General features: G+C 39.9%; 2 protein-coding genes across 5 annotated transcripts in view; both read left to right on the forward strand.

The window, feature by feature from the left end:
* Positions 1–542: 542 nt before the first annotated feature.
* Positions 543–13,351, forward strand: CCP110 (centriolar coiled-coil protein 110). The gene is made up of 14 exons (XM_054390960.1): positions 543–689; positions 2,003–2,131; positions 3,456–5,100; positions 5,559–5,683; positions 5,827–6,010; positions 6,642–6,778; positions 7,144–7,260; positions 7,514–7,615; positions 7,893–8,009; positions 8,499–8,578; positions 9,165–9,227; positions 9,771–9,830; positions 10,403–10,485; positions 12,993–13,351. The coding sequence occupies exons 1-14, from the start codon at positions 543–545 to the stop codon at positions 13,043–13,045; spliced, it is 3,042 nt and encodes a 1,013-aa protein (XP_054246935.1). The 3' UTR covers positions 13,046–13,351.
* A 1,965-nt stretch (positions 13,352–15,316) lies between these two features.
* VPS35L (VPS35 endosomal protein sorting factor like) overlaps positions 15,317–22,707 on the forward strand; it is a 48,578-nt gene continuing 41,187 nt past the window's right edge. For all 4 annotated transcript variants that reach the window (XM_054390938.1, XM_054390939.1, XM_054390940.1 and 1 more), the window contains exons 1-7: positions 15,317–15,333; positions 17,504–17,603; positions 18,517–18,681; positions 19,084–19,206; positions 19,553–19,577; positions 20,605–20,681; positions 20,947–21,075. In XM_054390938.1, the coding sequence (XP_054246913.1) occupies positions 15,317–15,333; positions 17,504–17,603; positions 18,517–18,681; positions 19,084–19,206; positions 19,553–19,577; positions 20,605–20,681; positions 20,947–21,075 (636 nt within the window). The remainder of the gene's footprint in view (positions 15,334–17,503; positions 17,604–18,516; positions 18,682–19,083; positions 19,207–19,552; positions 19,578–20,604; positions 20,682–20,946; positions 21,076–22,707) is intronic.

The raw sequence follows: 22,707 nt of genomic DNA on the forward strand, positions 1-22,707 counted from the left end.
AGGGATGTACCGAGGAGGAGGCTCCTGGGAGCAGTGCACAAATTCCTCCCAGCTCCCTAAATACGGAGACTGGTTTCACTTTAATGCCAGCTTAATTTGATTTTATTTTTGTTTCTTAAAATTTGTTTCTTAAAATTCTCTAAATTTGGCACCAGTTTTTATTTATTGCTGTTTTACAGTTGATAGGATCTATGTGATGGTGGTGGGAGATCTTAAAAGGTTTAGCCTGTGATGGAAATGAAGATTATCTGTAGCATGTGAAGTTTTGTAAATCCTGATTATTTCAATGCTTGCTTTCTTGTCTGTGTTCCTGTGATCATCTTGGGGTTTTTTGCATATATATGCAGATTTTATATAGGAAAAGAAACCCCAGGTTTGCAGCTTTTGTTAATCATGGGAAAAGAGAAACTTTTTTTTTTTTTTTTTAATACTTAATTTGTTTCTTAGAATATAGCAATACAGAATTAGTTGTGGTGTTTTCTCTTCATGGTGTTCGAAATATAGGGAAGAATAATGTTAGTATTCTTTGCAGCTTAGTTAACATGAAGATGGAGGACTATGAAATATTCTGTAAGAAGCATCTTTCTAGAATCCAAGAAGAAGCAATAAAAAGAGAAACACCTTTCACTGTTCAGCACAAAAGTATCTCCCTCATTCAATTCCATGGCATTCCTGTGCTTTCCCCTCTGGTAAGGATTTTTTTGGTTTTTTATCCTCCCCCCGCTTTCTTTTCCTTCTCTGGTGTGCTTTCTGTGCTGCTGGCAGTAGCTTGGATGCTCACATGTAATGATTCTACTGAAGGTACAGCCCTGTGTGAGGTGTTATCTGGCCTGCTGCTTGGTGCATTGTAAGCATCCCTAGTGTTAACTTTACAAAGTGAAGGGGTAGAGTTACTTTTGTTCACACCAGCTACACTGGCTTTCATTTCCTGAAATTTGCTGTCTTCACAAGGGGAGTAAAAATATTTGTGGTATTAAATAAATGGATGTTATTGCTGGGCCTAATTTCATGTAAAACCATGTTGACATCCCAAATACTGAAGATGTGAGTTTGTTTAAAAGTGTAAAAAAAAAAAAAAAAAAAGTGTGCAACTAGGAAGTACTGAGATGGTGAAAAGCTGTTAAGTAAATTCCTTCTCACGTGGGCTTGCAACCCATCAGTTGTGTTAAGTCATTCCATGCTTAATGCAAACAGAGCCAACAGAAGTCTGTTGGTAGTCTGTGCAATACTGCAGCTGACTTCCTTGTTTTGGTGATGAGGAGTGTTGGAGAGATCCAGCAACAAGGAGCTCTGAAAGCTGTGATGCAAATGTACACTGGAGAATAAATGATGCATTGTAGTGTTTTTCATTTACACATGGGTGGGTGTTTTAAGATTTCATAGGAGAAATGCATAATTTGATTTGAGACTACTTAATTTTGTAGAACTTGGTGAAACTGTCTTGTAGATGTAGTTTTGTAGACCTAGTTTTGACTTCTATCCAAACAACATATTCTAAAGCAGTAACTCAGAAGATTTTTCAGAATGTGGTTGTTGAAAGGATCCAGAAGACTGCCTGCATACATTTTTGTCTTGTGAAATTAATTTCTGGTTCAAGAGGGAAGCTAGTGCTTCATGGAGCTTAATGGTTTGAATACAGGAAGGAAGATCAGCCACAGAGGATTCTCCAGGACGCTCAAACCTCCTGTCTCCTAGGGAAGCCCTGTCTTGTGGTCTGAGCCCTGTGTCATTTGAAGTTGTTACTGCAGCATGTACCTCTTCATGCAAATTATTTAGAAAGTCATGCAAATGCTTAATAAATGATCTTTTAAATTCCTGTTTATTTGCATGTGTGCCAAGAAGACATCTTGTGCATCTTCAATTAAAAAAATGCATCATTGGTTGAAAAGAAGCTGACGTTCCAAATGTGTGCAAAGTCTTAGCTTAGGTGGTTGTTATTCTACCGTTTTCTGTTGGTTTTCTTTCTGTAATTCTGCCACATTTCTTGCACTCTGTTTTGCAGCTTAGCCTTGAGAAGAGAAAGGAAATCCAGCAATATAAACAGAAAGCACTGGACCTAGAGACCTGGAGACAGAACTCACGGAAAAGTGCTTTACTGGATCGAGTGCAGGAGATTCTGGAAAATATTCAGGTAGTGTTAGTCCAGAGCCTCCTTACCACTTGACATAAAACTTCTCTTTGTAGACGTTTTGGGAAAGTGCTGGGCTTTAAGTATTCACCAATATAAATATGAAATTAACAGCATTTAACTCTCCAGAAACTGTTTTCTACTGTTTCATGTTCTGTGACCTGATAGTTTTTTATTTAGTGACATTTGCTTTTCACTGCTTACTTTATTATATGCAAAAGACCAACCACATCAGATGACTGACTGTTGCTTTTGTAACTGTTTGAAAAAACTAGATTGTAAAAACAAATGAACTCCCCCTGATTAAAGCAGCTGGCTTGCTTTGTTTGCAGGTTTGTAGGTTAATCAGGCAATGATCTTTATTCAAGTCACCCTTGCAACAACCTGTAGTTCTGTTGTGTGCATCATCATTTTTCTGCAACTATTTTCTTTCCTTTGCTGCTCACTATTGAATTTAATAGAGGTTTAAATTGAAATTATTAAATATCAATCAAGCAATATTATTTGTCTTCGAAACAGTTGTAACAATGTTTAACCAAGAGGTTAAAGAAGTACAGAGAACACTGGATTTGTTGCATTAATAAGGTGGCGAACAAAACCTACTTGTTTGCATTACTTGCCTGAGTGTACATGGCAACAGTCATCTGGCTTGGGATTTGAAGAACAGACCAGGAACATGTGTTCAATACAAAAATAAATTAGTTTGTTTTGTTTTTTTCCCCAAGAGGTCTCCTTGATAACTGAGTTGCAACATATAATCTGCAGCATAGTTTTGTTGTGAAAGTTCTTTTGAACAAATGCTGGCCAGAAGTAGTATTTAATTCTCAACTAAAGTTGGTTTTCCAAGTACCTGACAAATGAAAACTCGTATTTAACCATCTCTGGATGAGTAAGGAAATGATTTTGTAGTTCCCCTGCTTTTATTAGGAGTTTTGTTTATTTGTTCTTAGTCATTTATAGGTTAGTTTATATTTTATGCTGAAATGTTTCCATTCATTTCATATTTAATATAAACATATTTTAATATTTTAAGGGGAATCTTGCAAGATAATTCGAAGCCATAAAATTATTTGAATATATCCAAATCACCTTATAAAAAAAAAAAAGAGAATCTTTGCGTTCAGGTATTTGGTAGCAGTGCAAATGCTGATAAACCTCTCTCGTTGCAAAGAGCTTTGCATTGTAAGTAACATGCAGAAAACTAGTAACAGGTGAACTGAAAACTTTCATTGGTGTTAACATGGTAGCATTCTTTTTTTAAAAAGCTTATGGGAATCTGAGGAGATTTCATTGAAAATACATGATTTTTTTCTATTTGTATTTGCAGATCAGGAAACGACCCAATGTAAGTGACATAAACATGGAAGAGGCTGAGAATCCTTGCCCTGATCGAGATTCAGAAGCTTCGACTGACTTGGCAGCTCTATCAGATGCCAATTTGGCATGTTCTCCTAAAAGCCATAGTCCCACAGAGCTTAAAAAGACACCAGAACTTACGCCATCAGATACTATTGGGCAGGGGACATCAAATGTGACAGAAGTAGTTAAAGCAGCAGAAGAAAATGTTTTTTCAAAGCAAAGTGAGAGTCAGGTCTCAAAAGAGGTACCTTGTCCAAGGGCTGCATCTCCTGACAACGTGCATGATAAGCTTGTGTCAAATGCTTTGCAAAAGGAAGGGGGACTAGGAGTGCTACCAGCAGATGAGGAAGTCCAGGATCCCTATGTCATGAGTCTTCAGAACCTGATAAAAAAATCGAGGGAGCATATAGAGAAAGAGCAAGCCAAGCGTAGCTCAAAAAGTAGTTCAAAGAGAAGTATGAGTGAAAGTCACTCAGACAAAGAAAATGATGGTGTTAAAACAACTGACTCTGTGAAAGAAAGAGGAAAGCTTGCAGGCAGGAGTTGCACCACTCTGACACTTGATAAACCCAGTCTTAGTAAATCAAATACTTTTCTCCAAGGTGCCTCTACTCATACAACGAACACAAATATGTCCGCTTCATCCAGCTTTTCTAAAGTGGACATACCTGTGAGAGTTGGAACACCCCCACTGGTGGATTCAGATTCGGATGAGGAAGTCAGAAAGACTTGTACGTTTGATCGTGACAGCAGCATTCTCAGGAGCCTCATGGGCTCTTACGCCAAGTTGCCCAGCCCAGAGCCGAGCATGAGCCCTAAAATGCACCGGAGGCGCCCGAGGCCTTTGTCGATGGGACACATCGTGATAAACAACCCTGTGAACGCCTACGAGCTGAGTCCCAAAGGCAAGGGCAGAGCCATGGATTTAATCATGCAAGATATTGCTGATAAAAATAACGTGTCTGAATCGGTGCCAAGGTTCATGCTGGACTTCACTATGGTCTGCCCTAGCAGAGTTCCTGGTGTCAACAGGAATACTTTGGGCCCTTGTGATGGGCTGGGAGTTGGCAAACCGAATCGCCATTCCTTTGGGCACTTGGAAAGCAAAGGAACGTTGTCAGCTACAGTGGAAGGACAGGTAGTGCTGGACAGCCGAGGGCCCTGTAAAGTGGAGACCAGTACTAACATTGTGGCTCCAAAACTGAGCGAGCCATTTCCTGTCTGTCAGTCTACGGTAGCACAGAAGCTCCTAACTGCAAATGAAACCAAACCACCGGGTGCTCTAGAAAATGCTAAATGTAATTCTCCACTGGAACTCAATAAATCTTATGATGTAGAAAACCCATCCCCACTGCTAATGCAGAGCAAGGCCATGCGGCAGCAGGTGGACACTCCAAGTGTTTCTCCAGCAAAGGAGCAATTCCTAGAGAGCAGTTTTGAAAAGGTAAAACGTAGACTTGACTTGGACACCGACAGCTGCCAAAAAGAAAGCAGTCCTTGCATCATAGCAGTTGGAGTGGAAGAACAAGAGAAGCAGTGGTTGCAAGAGCAGAAATATCCTGTGGGATCAGTTTGCATTACCAAGAATGCAGCCCCTGATAGTATGGCAAAAGGTAAAAGATTTCCTCTAGCTGAGGGTTTTTCTTAAACTCACTTCTGGGTTTGTAAATCTAGACAAAACCCCAATGATGATGAGTCACTGGTGTGTCTCTGTTACATCAGTGTTGTGTCTCTACTAAATTACGCTGAAGTGACATAAATATTTTAATTCACTCAAGCAAGTGTAGGTGTACAGTTCTTAGAGCTAGATGTTTTTGGTGTCCTTGTTTTAATACAGGTTCAGTTGGTGTTGGCTGTTGTTGCATTCCTGTGCTTGTCCCACAAATATGAAGTGCAAATATTTTGAAGGACTGCAGTAACTGATGAGGTGTTTGAGCAGGTTTCCAGTGTGTATTGCAAAGATATTTGTTTTTTTACTGATAATGCAAATTACTCCTGTTATAAGCACGTGTCTGGCAAAGATCATAAAGAAATTATTTAATGCTTGATTCTTTGTAATTTATCTTCCCAGAAGATATTTTAAAAACTAAGATGTTGGCCTTTGAAGAAATGAGGAAGAGACTTGAAGAACAGCATGCACAACAGCTGTCCATTCTGATAGCCGAACAAGAGAGAGAACAGGAGAAATTGCAGAAGGTAAGGTAAAAAGAAGAAAAATTCTAAGCAGAGGGCATGTGTATGGTATTGCAGTTTGTCAGAAACAGCTGCTTTTAAAATGTATATTCCATTGCTGTGCAGAGTTAGAAAAACCCTCTCATAGCTTATTCTTTCTTTTGCAGGAACTGGAAGAGCAGGAGAGAAAGTTGAAAGGAAAGAAGGTTGCTACAACAGAGATAGAAATTTCCAAAGTGAATATTAACAGTAGGATGGAGTTGGAGTGGAGGAAAAAAAGCGAAAGTGGCTTGCTGGAAAGTGTGCAGTCTCAGCTGGAGACAGTCCATAATGCAAACTCTACCAGCATTGGTAAAACAGAGGGGTGCAATGGGATGTATCTTGCTCTGCAGTGCTTGGTTGAGGTAGCTGCCCCACTGTACTGCGAAATGCAGCCTTCTGTCCTAGGGCACTTGTTGGTCAGGACATGTGGACAGCTGCTGCCTTCAGCTGTTGACAGCATGCATAAGCAGTTTCTGTGGTGGGTCTTTGTTTAGCTGGCGTTGAGCACAGTTTCAGCTGTCCTTGGACTGTTCCATGTATTGTTACGTAAGTGTTATAGGGCATATCTGAGGAAAACAAGCTAAGAGTAAACTCTTTGATCAAGGATGAGGGTGTGGATTTGCATCTTGGCACAGAAGGGTCATCCACATGCCACACAGGTGCCTGGCAGGGGGCCAGGAAGATTAGAGGGGCTCTGCCAAGGGTTCTCAGCTGTAAGGGAGTACAGTTGTAATTGATGGAACACTTCTCATCTGTTCCAGAACATTATGGAATGTTTTCTCTTCTGTTTAGCAAATTTTTCTAGGAAATGTGTCAGAAATACTCAGATTGCTGCTTGACCTTGTAAACAGAGCTGCTACCTCTGAGCTATGTGTCTACACACAGAGCGTTCTTATGGACAAAAGCCTGTGTTGACCTCTACGTTCTGCTTTTCATGCAGGTTTTGCTCATGCTACACCTGACACCTTTACTTCAACCAGTGAAACTTCCTTCTTTCTCTGGGGACCATCAGGTAGTGGTGTTATAAAAACCTCAGTATCTAGGCCAAGTAACAGGATCAAAACTAGATGGACTCAGGTAAGAAAAAAAAAAGAAGATTTCTTTATAGCTGAAAAAGCCCTCTAGTTTTTGTAAGACACTGATAACTTTACAATAGCTGTTCAGCAATAAATCTCACAGAAAAGTTGAGTGTCCCTTCTTATACTGACTTTGATTACATGAGAACTCTGTGGGACATTTTTTTCTCTCATGTACACAAAATAATCATATAGCAATATATTGCTTCTGCTAAGTTGATATTATGGAGAGGTACTTCTGGTCTAGCCAAAACATTTATCAACAGCTTGTTTCTTACTTCAAAACTTATGTTTTGAGAAATACCCATCAATTCTTGCCTTTTTTTTTTTTTTTGAATGTTTAGAAATTTTTTTTTTCTTTTTAAGTTTCTCAGTCCAGAGGTACAAGTGAAGTTTGATAAGATCACTGCTGTGGCAAAGGGATTTCTCACTCGTAGACTCCTGCAGACAGAAAAACTGAAGCATCTTAAGCAAACTGTAAAAGTAAGATCAGCATTTTTATATTCTGCATCTTCTCCTGTTTTTGTTCCTGTCTTCAGTTGACAGCTGAAGTGCGTTTTCTGCTTTCAGAAGAATGTGGGAATGCTTGTCACATGAATGTTTGAGTGTTGCATCACTTAGTGTCACAAGGTCCAAGAAAACAAAGAATGTGTCCCCCATGTGTACAGTTTGTAGTGACTGCTTTGTTGTGAAGGAGAATGCTTGGTGCTTGATCTTACTTTCCTGTCTTCTCCAGGATACTATGGAGTTCATAAAAAATTTTCAGTCTGAAGCCCCGTTAAAAAGAGGAAGTGTTTCAGCTCAAGATGCATCCCTTCATGAAAGAGTAATGGCTCAGGTGACACAATTTAAATCTTTTTTTTCTTTGTCCTTCCCTAGCCATTCTGCTTTTGCAGCACAAATACAGAAACCTTCACAGTGACTTTCTTTGAAGTAAAAACCTTAAACTATGGCTGCGAAGATTCCATTTTTGTCCTGCCACATTAAAAGAGGTTTCAGAAATTATCTTTTCAAGTGTTTTGTTCAGATTGAAAGCAAGAAGAGCTTGATGACCAAAACCATGTAAGTGTCAACTGGACTGAATGTTTTATTAACATGGTAATTATTTTTGCCAGCTGCGAGCAGCCCTGTATGACATCCACGACATCTTTTTCACGATGGAGGCCTCGGAAAGGATGAACATTCTGCGTCATGACCGTGAAGTGCGGAAAGAGAAGATGCTCAGGCAAATGGTGTGTTGGATTGAAGAGAACGTTGACTGCTTTAAGGCCTTAAGTACTGAATCATTTTGCTTTTCAGAGATTCTTCCTCACGCAGTAAGAAGTTTTGTAAATCTAAATTGTTGTTTCATTATGCCACTGTGGGGAACTTTCTTCAAATGAGAGGTCGGTGCTGTAGGGCGTCACTGTGTTGAAACTTTTAATGTGTGGTGTATGAAGATTGGAATGAAAAATGCTGTGAAAGTAATAACAAAAAGTCTGCAACAAGGATTGGTTGTGGCACACAAACGTTTTTAATCTGGTCATAGAAGGAAGATCCTTCAATTTTAAAAAAGGAAAAAAAACTCTTGGATGTAGCCTGAATGCATACAGTACTGAAAGCCTGTCTTGTTCTTTGGTGGTTTTAAACAAAAATAATTATTTAAGTAGGGGCAGGTCAGATGGGGTTAGGCTCAGTAAGAGCAGTAACTAATGTTATTGTTGGTTCTTTTGTTTTTTTAGGATAAAGTGAAGAGTCCAAGAGAGAGAGTGACACTTTCAACGGCTACACAGAAATCTCTGGACAGGAAAAAGTACATGAAGTATGTGCAGTTCTTTCTCAGTGGTGGTGTGAGACAGGATGCAAGAGGATGAGTAGGAACAGTAGGCATTGGAATTAGTGAAAAAAGTAGCTTTTGGAGCTTTTGCAAACTAACATCTCTCCTAGGAGGAATGCAAAGAAAAAACTGTCTTCAAGTGTGTGGAGCCTTGCTAATAATAGTTTGATCTTACTTTTTTCTCCTGTATGAACAAGAAGTATCCTAAATGTTTGTTCTAAGTTGTGCATTTGTGTTATATTCCAGTGGTGACTATTTAGCTTATGGCTGATTTTGTAAGTTGTAAAACGTTCTCAAAATTATTTTATCAACCATTCTGAAGTGCCTAGCAGTAGAGATACTGAATGGAATATCTCTGACAAAGTGTTTTTAGGGAATAGTAGCAGGCATTACCTTGCAAAACAGTTGTGTCACATTTGCTTATGAATAAAAAAGTGGTAATCTGTAGTACTGCTCTGGCAGTAATACATGCAGATGTCCATCCTGTTGGAGAGTGTTTTACTGTTTCTGTTCAAGACCTAGATGATGATTTTTATGGTTTTAAGTATGTTTCAATATTTCGTTTCCCTAGGGCTTCAGAAATGGGAATGCCAAGTAAAAAAATAATCATAAAACAAAAAACTCCTGAAAGCCGGTGAGTGAAGATTGCTTGTTTTAGGATGCTTTCAAAGAACTCTCTTCTAGTGTTAGGTTCTTTAATCTGCATTGCTGGCTTTTCAGCAGTCAGCCCAATTCCTGCCACCATTGTGGCAGTAATGAAACCTGATTTAGCGTGGCCTAAGAACGGGATTTATTAGCTCATTATAAATTAGAAAAGAGTCAATTCTCATGCCTTTAAATCTCTGTGCTCAGGTTCAAGGTTTTTCTCTGAGATACACTATGAGTATCTCTAAAGCTTCAGTTTGACACTCTTACTTTTCTTAATACCCTTTGCTTTGCAGTGTAATCAAATGTAATGACAGTTTTCATCTGTCATTTTCTGTTTGTTTTAAATAGCAGAAGCAATCCTATTCTGAAATTCTAATTCCCACCACTTCTACCTGCATGTCATCTGCAATTCAGAAACCATTAGCCTTTCTGAAATCTGTTCTGTGAAATTTGATGCTTAAGTCAACCTTCCTTGGGAGATTATTTTATTAAAAAAAGGGTTAAAAAGCACTAATTTGTGTTTTAACAGCGTGCTTCAACCAAACCAAGGACAGAATGCCCCAGTTCACAGACTGCTTTGCAGACAAGGGTAAGAACACAGCATCTTTGCAGCCTAAAGATAAAAATAAATGCCATGAGCAAGTGAACAGTGATTTCTGATTAATATTTACACATACTGGGGTGTCTGTTTTTCAAAATATGAATAATAGCTTCTCACAGTATTTTGAGAGTCATGAAGTTTTGTTTTACCTTATACTGCAAGAAAATATTTAGTGTTCTCATCTTTTTTTATGTATTGTCTCCATTTACACTGTGTCCCAACGTTTCTATTTGTAACATTCATTCCATGAAGCTTTGCTTCCACTTTGATGAAATGTGTTTGGTTTTATATATAGGCTGTAGTGCCACAGTATATGAACTGAATCAATTTCTTGAATAGAGTTTTTAAAGTCTGTTCACAGGGAGATTTTCTCCTGTTTAATGTATCTATGTAAGCCCTAATAATGTCAATAGGAATTGTACACAGGCTCAGGAGGAGGCTCTGTGGGACACTGTAAATATGTTTTCATGCCAAATGGAGTTTGATAGTGTGTATATTTTCAGATACAGTCTTTCAACTTTATTGCAAGTGACTTATTAACTCCTTTTATATTTAATTAGCACCCCTAAGACCTCAGTGAAGGGGGTTGAGCAAAATAAAAAGAAGGCCTCAGAGAGCAGAGTGTCTAACAAGGCTGTTTCAGGTGTGTAGAAAATGAGTGCTTGGATCTTATAGTAAGTAAGTTACTATTATCTAGAAAAAAGTAAATGGGCAATATATTATTTTCCTTTACTTGTGCACCTGCTTTGCTATGTCTTAAACTTATCTCTTTAAACAAACACTTGCTGATAACTTCACCATCCACTTCCAAATTCTATAAACACAGTGTATAGAATGGACTGCACAGCTCATTTGCTTTCACTCACCAGATGCCCGGTCACAAAAAAATGTTTGCCAGATCTATTCCCTGAAACTGTTTGAGAAGCTAATAGTCAAACCAAACTTGGATTAGATTGTTAATGGCATTTGATTCTTAGCTCTGTATACAACTTATCTGCAACACTAAGCCTGTTGAAAGGACAGGAAGGACGGTTTCAGACTTAGCAGTGGGTGTTCAGTCATCATACAGACCTAAAACTGTATGTATGGTGCTGTAGCATCTTGCAGAATGTTTGAGTCTTAATGACGACATTGTAAAAGTGGAATATTTCTGTACTTGCATACAGAGCTTACTGATTGCTTGCCTTTGATTAAAAACATTTCATAGTAGTGCCAGACCTCTCGGTTTTCAGCCCATTCATGCATGAAGGGAATAAAATACTTAACGAAACATCTTACACAAGTTTGGGTTTTTTTAATTTCTTAAGTGCCAAACCTTAGTTTATCAAAAGGTAATGTGATAAATAGGTTTAAAAACTGTTTATGGTCTTCATTACACTGTTCTCAAGGAAGTATTCCACAAGTCACATATAAAACTAGGGAATATTTAGGCTCAATAAGGCAAATTTATGATGTAGCAGGATTTCAACTGCTTTCCATAGTGATCTGAATTACTTTTCTTAAGTATCAAATCTCCCTATAAGGGGAATTCTTTTTTATCACTGCCCTGGAGCAATGCTGGCAGAGAGCATCTATGAGTTTTAGAGCAGAGTGTATGTAATTTAATGTACTGGTTTCCCAGAGTGTTTGGCCTTTTCAGAGTACTTTGGGAAGCAAGAGAAGTGGCAACAGGAGGACACATACTAAGAAGCTATGCATGTGCATCTGTAGCATTTCGGTCTGAAGAGGGAAAAAAAAGGAGGGCAAACTAGAAAAGCAAGTGATGAGTTTGCAACCACCATTTGTTAATTTGTTTTGCAGTTGCCAGTTCTCCTGGCAGTGCTGTCACCATGAAAGTGGAGCAGGGCACTTGTTCTGCAACCAGTGACACTAGAGAAAAATTAGCAAAGGTAGTAAATAATCTCTGTGAAGTATAAAGAAGAAAACAAAGCCATATAATTTCAACAACCAGAGGTAGCCATTAAGGCAGGTTTTCATCTGCAAGTTTGCAAAAGTATGTCTGGTATGAACTGGTAAATGAGAGTGCTGAAGAACAGGGACAACAAAATAATCAAGACCTCTACTGGCTGCACTATGACAGAGGTTGTAGGGGTGGTGTCAGCATCCAGTCTGGCACTGATTTGAGATTTGGGTGCCATCCCCAATATGATATGATCCATGCTCAGCTCGTAATGATCTACAGTGTTCTTTGCATTTATGTCTGGCATCAAACATGCAGTGAGAGCAATCTGCGGTGTGTGCTGCTCTGCTCAGCCCCTTAGTTTGATGTTAGTCATAATTGTCCAAGTCATGGCACTTAGTCCTGTTCATTTCGTTGCCTGCTCATTCTTTCCATTGCTGTCTTCCATTTCCACTGTTCTGCACCTCGCAGTAGGATTTCCACTGCTTTGTTGTCAATGTCTGCTCACATTGCTGGACGCTCCAGGACTGCCTGAACCTAACCAATGCTGAGTTGTGCTACTTTTGATAGCAGCCTGCAGTGCTACTGCCCATGTTACTGGAAGATACTTGTGCTATGCATAGTGCAATATGGCTTTCTAAACTGATATATGTCAATGTTTGTTCCATGTGGAGAGGGTTTTTTGTCATGATTGGTATTTTCATACTTGAGCAGGTTTCTTTTTATAAGGGCTGTGCCTGATGACCTTACAGTGCATTTTTATTTCTGGTTGTGTATATTGACATATGGAAAGCTGCAACACTCTGTTGGTTTCTTCATGTGGCAGCTGGGGAAAAGGAAGGAGTTATCTTGAATATTTGACTTGTATGATTTTTTTTTTAATTGCTAGTTGGCTTAGAAGTAGTACATGGCATAATTAAATTTATCAGTCATTTAATCCCTGTCTTAGTGATGGGACAGACTTCTCTTTTAAAAGCTTGCAAATGTTTTAGAGTAGCAGGAAAAGTGTAGTCACTGAGGAAGGAAATACTATAAAAAGTCATTACTATCAGATCTATAGGTAGTTTTTGTAAGGCATTTTGGGTATAACAGTATGAAAACATTAAAGCAAAAATGAAAACATTATTAAAAGTAGACACTGAATATGTAATGGTGCTTAAAAATATTGTCATCTGTTTTTGTTGGATAATCCTGTTACAAAAGCCAGCACTGCTAATTGTAAAATGGTAATGTTTCCACTTCATCTCTAGGAGTATATGCAGGAAGAACCCAAAGAAAGAAGCCAAATGTTGTGACAATTTAAGAAGACAGCACTCCCTGGGATAAATGGCTTTGTTAATGATGGCATTCTCAGCATGAATGCAAACACTGCAAACATACTTTGTCACTTCCAGACGATGACACATTGATACAATCACCTTGAAGTAATAAAGGGCTGTGAAGCTCTAATACTTGTGCATGTGAAAACTTATTACATATTCATACTACTGCGTGCACATAAGCTTCATAATCTTGTTTAATTAAAGACCACCACAGGGCAATGTTATTTTTTTTCACACTCTGACTTAAGATTTTTGCATTACTTAAACCTGCAATTTCTGTGTATGTTTGCCAGCATAAGTTGTATGTATATATATTTTAGTTTCATACCATAGAGTTAAAGCAATTAAATAAGGGGGGAAAAAAAGTGAATTCAAACAAAACTGAGTTCTTCCATCAGTGAATTTGTCAGCAGCTTTTTTTGAATGTACTTTCTGTGTGGATGAGATTACCTCAATTTAAATACTAATGGCCTAAATGTCTTGCATTTCTCCTGAGTTGGACAGACATGGATCCAGGCAGATGGGCAGACAGATGGTTTTTCAAGGACTGCACCAGAACTGCACATTTATACATACGGTGGATCAAACCACTGTGCTGGAAGAGTCCTAGGATTTGTTTTTTTCCTGTGCTGTCTGTTGCATTTTAGATCATTATCATATTCTACATTGGTCTTTTCTACTGATGGATATTATCCTTCAGCTTGAGGGGGGAGCAGAATTCTGTAATTCCTTTTGATAAACTTGAGACATGATGTTAGCAGAGAAAAGCTTGGCTGTGTAAGGCTTTGCAGTGCTTACTCTTGCTCTGTAGCAGCAGTGGTAGAGAGCTGACTAGAGAGTGTGAAACGAATTGCAGCTTGTTACTGTCACCATATCGATACAATACAATACTCTTTAACTTCAGGAGCTTTGTATCTTCTTGACATGGATCTAAAGGTGAAAAGACTGACCCAAAACTTCATTGTGTTGAGTAGTGTGAAAGAGAAACATCAATGATGGGATAAGAAGTGTATCTTCATGGGCAGGGGGGAGCGAATTGACTTGCTTGAGGCACTAGTTGTGGCTTTTATCTGCCACCAAGTCTGTCCTCTGCATCTAGTGACATTGTTTGAAACCTGTTTTACACTGTGCAGCAAGTTACCCAAGTTGCATACTTGGAAAATGGCAGAAATGCTCCCTAAACACTTTGACACTGCTCGGTGGCTCCTTGCTGTGGCATTTATTTGAAAGCTTGGGGTCTGTGTGTGGAACGCCTTTAAATGATGTAAATATAAGTGTTTACACCAGTGGAGTTACTGCCTCCTTCATGGGAATGCTATGGATCTTAAAGATTTTAGATGCAATACAGAAAATGCCTGAGGCAAGCTCACAAAGCTCAGATTTGAATCTCAGCTTTCCTTAGGGAGTTGGAAAACATCTCGAGAGGGAAAAAAATTACAATGAGAAGAGTAACCTGTGTCCCAGGTGACCAAATGTGCTGTTGATGTATCAGTGATAAAGGTGGATCTTTTCAGAGGATGTTTTATGTGCTGTATTTATTATTACCATAGGTAGTATGTTGATGTAAAAATAGGTTTAGTTTAAATGTTAGTAAAAATGAATGCTTACATTCTGTTTGGGTTTCACATCTGAACCTCTATCACTTTAAGCATGCTTCCAGTCTGTGTAATACATCATAGCACAAGGGTTTTTTTTTTAACTTTCATGGGGCCTTTCTCTTGACAAGTGCCAGAATTTGGGTTTGTACTTAATGTTTTGTATTTATACATATTTATCTTTTTATTTTGTGTGGAATTGTGGTATCATGATAAAGGTCTATTTATTTTTGTATTTTCATTTTCACCAGTCTTGCTTTTTACTTAAAACATACTGCACAATAAACTTTAAAACTTTAACAAGAACTGCATTTATTTTCTTTTTCTGGGTTGAAAAATCACTTGATGCTGTCAAGGAAGCCTGTGCAAGCACTTCACCCCACAGTTCACTGCACTTCCTACTCTACGGGAGGGTCTTTTCACCCGTTCCTGAGCAGTTCTGGCTGTGGTGTTACCCGCAGTGGAGTAACTTACACAACGCCCCCCAAAAAGGCACTGTGAGGCGCTTCCGCGGCCGCCTGTCTGCGGCTGTCAGCCGGCAGCGTTCTCACCTCCGCTTCCCCGCTCTGAGGTGAGGCGCTCCGAGCGGCTGGGCGGGACGGGAAATGGCGGCGGAAGGCGCTGGTCGGCCGCAGCGTCATGTGAGCGGGCGGCAAGATGGCTGCCTTCCCGTGGTGAGGCTCTGCGGGGCGACGAGGGGTGCTGGGCGCCGTGCTGCTCCCGGCCCCCGGGGCTGCGCTGCGGGAGGGCAGGGGCGGTTAGCTGGCCGTGAGGGGGCTGCGGGTTCCAGCAGCTGTGTGAGTGCAGCAGTTATCCTCGGCACCCCTAAAAGCGGGGGAGCTGAGGTGGGGACGGGAGGAAGATGCCCGGGTGTGTCGGCAGGGGAAGCCCTCTGCCGGGCGACGGCTGTGGGGCTGGGGAAACCTCGCCTTCAGGAAGCGAAATCGGAGATTGGGGCCACTTGGCCTGAGGGACTGGAACCCGCCTGCGACTGGCGGCGGGAAGCCGGGATGGTGGGTGCCGCAGCCCGGCTGGCCTGGGAGCGCAGTCTGGCGTTTCCTTCGGCGGTTGTCTGGAGAAATCTGAATACAGAAATGAGTTCTATAACACGCTGGTTACCACCGTGTGCTGGGGCGGTGGTAGAGCCCTGCACGATGCTAGGTGGAGTTCCCACGCCGGAGCGGGCTCTGCGGGTCCGTAGGTGCCAGAGAGCGCTGGCGGGAGCCGGGCGCGTCGCCTGTTTGCTGGGGAGGCGGCTGGGGGACAGGACCGCTGCTGCCACCGGGAGGGAGAGAACAGCCGCGGGTCTCTGCGCGCTGCAGTGGGCTTATTTGCCCCGAACGGAGCAAGAAAGTTGCTCAAGGGCCGAAGGCGTTTGGTCTGGTCCCACTGTGTTCTTTAGGACGTATCCCCTCCCTGCAGCCGGCGGGGGTAAGCAGTGCTCTTCCCGCCGCGGCCAGGCGAGGTCCCTCCGGGCTCGCAACGAGAGGCAGCTCCCGCCTGCTTCCCGCCTCGCCAGCCGGGGTGAAGATTCCGTACTGTCAATTTGTTTACTAACACAGTTTAGCTACTGTTAGTTGTTTTTCATAAGCTCTTTAGAAGCAGGCACGGTGTTTACGAGCTGCAGACTAAAGAGACAGCGTCAATTTCTAGCAATACACAATAGTTCAAGTGTCACTGTTTTAAAGCATTGTTGGATGCTAAAAAGGTGTTTTGTAGATTGATCATCTGTGTGAGAAAAAAGCACATGTTGGCACTGAATAAAAAGATCTTGCACTAATAGTGTACAAATTAAGAAAATTATAGAGGGATTGAAGTTCCTTGAGTTACTGATGCATATCTGGTGGTGTAAAGTGGTTCTTTCCTGGTTTACATGGCCTGTGCTCCCTGTAAGCTTTCTGAAGCCTTTGCTTTAGGGCAAGCCCTGGCTCCAGTTGAAGGTGGTGTGTACCGAGAAGCGGAGGTAGCAGGTGCAGGCTGGTTCCTCTGCTGCTCGGTGGCTGGCTGTGTGCAGCGTGCGGGAGGCACCTGGGCTCACAGGGAGGGCTGGGTGCTGAAAGAGCTTCAGTAATTTGGGGGTAAGGAGAAAGTGCAGCAGTCCCAGGGAGGAGAAAAAAAGGTTGGCAATCTGGGCAAGTGCTGAAGGCATAGAGTGGTTGCAATTGCAGTAATGCTCGTGTGTAAACAAAAGTTTAAGCCCACCGTTAAAACAGCACCTGCAAACGTGTGCTTGCAGGAAGATCTTGGGGACGAAACCTCAGCTTGGCCTGGGTCTTATATCTGTTTACTGTCAGAAGTTGGCTGCACAGCTGTGGCCCAGAAAGGAATGCTTAATCTCCTTTCCTTGGAGAGTAAGTGGAAGATAATGTCAGAGCAAGCTTGAACTTGTCCTGGTATTAGCTGTGTTACAAGCTGCCTTATCACTTGAACAGCTATATTATAGATGTACTCTTTAAAAACTGCATGATCGCTTTGTTTTTTTTTCTCTGCTGTTTTCACACTTACCTTTTCTTTCACTTGGTTTAAAAAATGTGGTTAATAATCTCCATCAGCCTGTCACACATTCAAATGCTGGGTTCAGTTGCCCTTTTGATGTCAAATGGAATGGAGGAGAATCCAGCTGTAGAGGCAGAATACAGCTGAATGGAAGTAAAATTCCTTCAGTTTTAGTTTATATATCTCAGTAGATAACTTTTGGTCTTAACATTGACTTATTTTTCAACATACATTTCTTCCTGTAGATATGCTTGTACCTAGATAGACATAGAATATGTTTCTCTGCTTCTAAGTATGTAATTATTTATGTACATGTATATTTCCCCTTTACTCTTGCTTTTTTCTAAGGCATGCAAGATCAAGAAACTATGCTTCAGAATCTGAATTATGCAAACTGGAATCTGTACCCTTGGATTTTGGTGACTACCATCCACTAAAACCCATTACAGTGAGTTTGGTTTTGTACTTTTGGAAAATGAATATGAATTAAAACTGTGTCTTCCTTCTTATTTCCACTCCTTTAACATTAAAAGATTTAGAAGGTGGTGGTGGTGCAGGTGAAGTTCATTTCTGTGTCAGTAGCCTGTTACTTTAGAGGGATCAAGGTTTATTTTGTTTTTTGCCCTTTACAGAAATTTGCTGGTGCTCCTAAGAAGTCAAAAGAAGTCTCCTTTGGACTAATATAGCATTTCAAGTTGTGGGTTTTCTTGGTTGCATTAAATGCTGAATAATGGATAAGTTTAGAATCAAATTGTTGCATTACAAATAACCTTGCATGATGTAAGATTTGGTTTTGGGTTAACTTCCAGTCAGCTGTATGCTTTAGAACATTTATCATTTCTTTAATGTATGAGAGGCTTTTTAAAATGTGGGTGTACAAAAACATCCAGCTTCAAATATATGATAGTCATACACTAATGAATGATTAATGGACAGCAGCTTCTGCTCAGGAAGGTCGGTCAGGAGATAAGACAGGGGCCTTAAGAATGGATTTGATGTTTCAGGCTTGAGTATTGTACAAGAAAAGTAAAGATGAGACTGGTAGAGGAAATCAGATAGCAAGGAAGAGGCTGGAGGAGAGGGAGAAAAACAGTAAAATAGAGGAGACATTCAGAATGGTTGTTCTTACAGATCTGTAGATCCAGAACTGGAAGGAAAAAAAGAAAAGAAAATGCAGAGTGCCTCCAGATTCAGGTGTTTCAGTTAAAATGGTGATGCTGATTCTTAAGAGTTTCTGGTAGATGAATCCTTCCTTTCACTGCAACAGCACAATTGATGTAGTATGTGTTTTGAGTATTTATTAAAGAAAATATGAGGAACAGAAAATATTTTTGTTTGATAGTTTTAAATTTTGCTTTCAGGTTACTGAATCCAAGACCAAGAAGATGAACCGGAAAGGAAGTACTTCTTCTACCTCCTCCTCTTCTTCTAGTACTGTGATGGATCCTTTGAGCAGTGTGTTGGATGGTACCGATCCCTTGTCACTATTTGCAGCAGCTGCAGACCCTGTGACAACTGCTACCATGGTAACACTGAAGGGCAGTTAACTGAATAAAACAACAACAACAAAACATAAACAAACACAACACAAAACAACCCCCCCGCAAATACCAAACACCCTCCCTAACAAACCAACTCCCCCCCACAAAACAAACAAAAAAAACCCACAAGAAAAGCTGCAAATCTAAACCTGAATAAAACACATTTGTCTCAACAGCTTGGAGGTTAATGCATATTGAAAGCCTACTGTATGAATAGAACAAAATAGACTTTGTTATTTGCATGGTTTGTGCTGACAGTCATTTAAATTTTTATTTAATATTGTGACTTTTTAGATCAGTAAGCACTTGAAACGTTCAGTTGACCTTTATCAGCCTTTTCTCTTTCCAGATTTGTATGTAACATTTGCACTCCTACTCCCTTTATAGGACAGCACACGAAAGAAGCGGGATAAAGATGACAGCTCAGCAGTGGGAAGTGACTTTGAACCGTGGTCAAGCAAACGTGGTGAAATTCTTGCCAGATACACGACGACAGAGAAGCTCTCTATTGTGAGTGGCAGCTTCTCCAGTTTTATTGATTTGCATGAGACCACTAAGGGATTTTCAGTGTTGCTGTTCTGCAATTATTTCTTGAGTAAATACTGGTCCTCTAAATTCAATGTTAATATTGGAGAAAGCTGTGCCACAAGCTCTCACTTACAGTGTTTGTATTGGAGCAGAGTCCAAAATCTGTTGACGCTTAGAAGCCATTAAGTTGTCTTTTTGTAACAATACAAATAACTTGTGGTCTGATGTCTACTTCTAAATGATTAAGAGGCTCGATTACCATGTGCATTTATGGAAGGCTAACAAGTGCATGTTTTCTAAAAGTCTGCTTTTTTCTGTTTCTCCACAGAATCTGTACATGGCATCTGAAAAAGGTGAGCAGTTCCTTTCTAGCAGTAGCAGATTTTGCTTGATGTAGGTTGCAGTGACAGGTTTGTGGTCAAGAACAGTTGAAATGTCATTTCCTCTCTTCTCCCTATTCTGACATCTGGTTGGATCTATGGTGCTTCTTTCTGGGAATAAGACTTCAGCTGGATTTTTGCTTAAAATATTTGTTGAAAGGAAACTGTCCAACCATCTTGTCTTGTATGCTATGTAGGCGAAGGAAATTGTGATTCTGTGTTGTGGAAGGAAATGAAATTCAGTGCCTCCCACTGTAGCTTAAAACTTTATTCCATTTAAAGTGAGCAAAGATGTTTTTCGGATCATGTTTATCAATTCTTCTGCTTGCTGGAAGGGAAAGCAAACAAGTCCCTTGGGAACTTGTTCACTTATTCTCTTTACATAAAAGTAAAAATATTTCATCTGTATGCTGAGCATTCAAAAAAGATCCAAATCTTAAATATTTTATCATGTTTTCTAGTGAAGCAAATCTGGGCTAAGTAGTTATGGCTGATTGCATAGTAAATTAGAATTTTTATACATGAGTAAACTTGCAGCATTTCAGCTTCTGAGGAAAAATGAAAATCGTCAGACACTGAAACTGGATGTCCAGAGAGGGTGTAAAAACTTTATCCTTAGCTGTCATTCAACTGGCTGGACATAATCCTGTACAATCTGTTAGAAGTTTGAAATGGGCCCTGCTTTGAGAAGAGTGGGACACAGACATCCACAGGGCTTTTCCTATCTCAATAATCCTATGGTTCTAGCCAGCGGTTCTTTTCTTACCAGCAAAACCTGTGGGAAAATCCATTCGTAGTCAGTTTTGCTCATTTGTTCAGGGCGAACCAACTGTAGGTACATTTAAATGTCTTCAGGAGTAGCTGCCAAATGGATCAAACTTGTCTTCTGCCATGGAACCTGACTAGTTGTCTGAGTCTGTCAAGCTCCTTCAGCTTTGTTTGCCTTTTACAAGTCCAAGTGTTTAAATGTAAAAGAAACTCAAACCTGTAATCCTTACAGGAAAAGCTACAACTACTGGCTCAGCAGTTTCTGAAAAAGTGAGGACAAGGTTAGAAGAACTGGATGATCTGGAAGAGGTGAGAAAGTTTGCTGGTCCAATTACATCACCACTTTAAAAGTGAAATAAATTTGTGAAATAATAAGTCTTTCATGAAACCTTTTAAGAATGTCCTTATTCTGCATCTGTTTATGCAGTGTTTAGACAAATATATTAAAAAATATGTATATAATCTATCTATATAACATAAATCACCCCTCCCCTGGTGATATAACTCTGTAATGTCAGCACTCTCCTTCCATCCCTCCTCTGCTTATCAAGTAAGAATTGTCTTTTTTTGCCAGGGGTCACAGAAAGAGATACTGAATTTGACTCAGCAGGATTACATGAACCGAATTGAAGAACTGAATCAGTCTTTAAAAGATGCTTGGTCCTCTGATCAGAAAGTAAAAGCTCTGAAAATAGTCATCCAGGTGAGTTTTTACATTTTTGCTCTGGACAGAACTAGTGAGCTTGGTGGTGTGGCTTGTCTGATTTCTTTCCTGAGGAAAGAGGGGTTTCTATTGTTTTTCTCCTATTTTCTTCTGCTCTTCATTGAAACCCATTTATTTCTGAGTTTTATGACTGCTGACAACAGTTGGATTTTCAACTTTGTTATGAATTGATTTTTGTCTAGAGTAGGCAGGATGGAATTCTCATTAAAGAGAGCAGCCAAATATCAGGTGCAGAAACTTTACTTGGTTAGAGTTATCATGTGATATCAACTCTTTCTAAAGCATCATGTAATTTCCTATCTTTTCCCTTTCTACCCCTTAGCCCCCACATCCCAAATTACACCAGAATGACTGTTTGAATGTCAGTTTTTGCCATCCAGACTTGCTGGATTATCTGATTTAGGACCCTAGCAAAGTACAGAAAAAGACTCCAGATTTTTAAGTGTTTGGGATTTTTGGTTTGGTCAAGGATGTTTTTTGTTAGATTTGTGTTTGTATGTGTGTTTTGTGGTTTTGTTGTTTAAAATTCTCATCAGTCTTCTTCTGGCTTGTTTAGGGTGATGGGTTGTGAGGGGAGCAGGACAATTAATTGCTCTTTTGTTTGGCGTGGTCTTAAAAAAAAAAGCCAGAGGCAGAGTGCATCAGAGGACAGAGGAGCTAATGACATCCTTAAGAGCTGTAAAACTGATGTAATGCTAATAGTCATCAAGCAGGGTTATATAAAGGCAGGATTTTTTTTTTTCCTCATGCTGGATACTTTTGTGAAAACTGTTTGCAGTAATTTCATCTTAAATTGTGGTAAAGGCAATAAAGGAAATGAAACATAAATGAAAAAAGATAAACAAATTGTATCTAACCTGAAGTGAACTAATGTTCTATTGTAATCCTATGAAATCAGCACTATTATTCTTTACCAAAAAAAAAAATCCATATGTAGCATTGTGAAGTGTCTTAATATCTCAGTGACAGAGAACACAGTATTAAAAGTGCAGAGAAAGAGAAAAGGGTCATGGACCTGCTGTATTTACAGTGCAGGGATAGCTGTGTAAATAGTCTGACACACAGTAGTCACCTACACTTTTATGCTTCCATATGTTATATTCCAAGTGGTTGCACAAATGCTTTTGAAATAGTGTCCCTTCAAAGATGCTTGCTTTTAGGGAAGTGGTATCAAAGCTGCATTAGATTGATATCTCTTAAAGTGTTGTCTGTGTATTGTTCACTTGGCACTTGAACTTCATGCTGCAGATAACTGAAAGATTGGGTAAGAATGAAATAAGTGTTTGGGTAAGTCACATGAATATAAAAATCTTTCACAAAGGATACTATAAGTAACTAAGAATAATTCTATACTTACAAAGCAGGACAGGGTAGAAACCTGACTGAACTTTCCTTGCTGTGGTTCTTCCTAGTCAATAGCATAATTTCAAGAAGTAAGCACTCTTCTTGCCATCAGGCTGTGCTTATATACATAGTCTCTCAGTATTAGCATCCCATGCTGATTAGTGTGCAGTAGGAGGACTAGGTTTGGCCTTTTGGGGGGGCTGGAAAAAGCAGTTATATTTTAATGCCAGAATTATCTTGTTTTAAGAAGTAATGATGAAATTCCAC

The sequence above is a fragment of the Indicator indicator genome, chromosome 22 (assembly GCF_027791375.1).
Source record: "Indicator indicator isolate 239-I01 chromosome 22, UM_Iind_1.1, whole genome shotgun sequence".
In the NCBI taxonomy this organism is placed as follows: Eukaryota; Metazoa; Chordata; class Aves; order Piciformes; family Indicatoridae; genus Indicator; species Indicator indicator.

Excerpts from the sequence above, each read along its gene's own strand:
- CCP110 (XM_054390960.1), top strand. The coding sequence starts at position 543 with ATGAAGATGGAGGACTATGAAATATTCTGTAAGAAGCATCTTTCTAGA. Across the intron at positions 8,579-9,164 it reads GACAGGAAAAAGTACATGAA|GGCTTCAGAAATGGGAATGC; the intron begins GTATGTGCAGTT and ends TCGTTTCCCTAG. Across the intron at positions 9,228-9,770 it reads CAAAAAACTCCTGAAAGCCG|CGTGCTTCAACCAAACCAAG; the intron begins GTGAGTGAAGAT and ends GTGTTTTAACAG.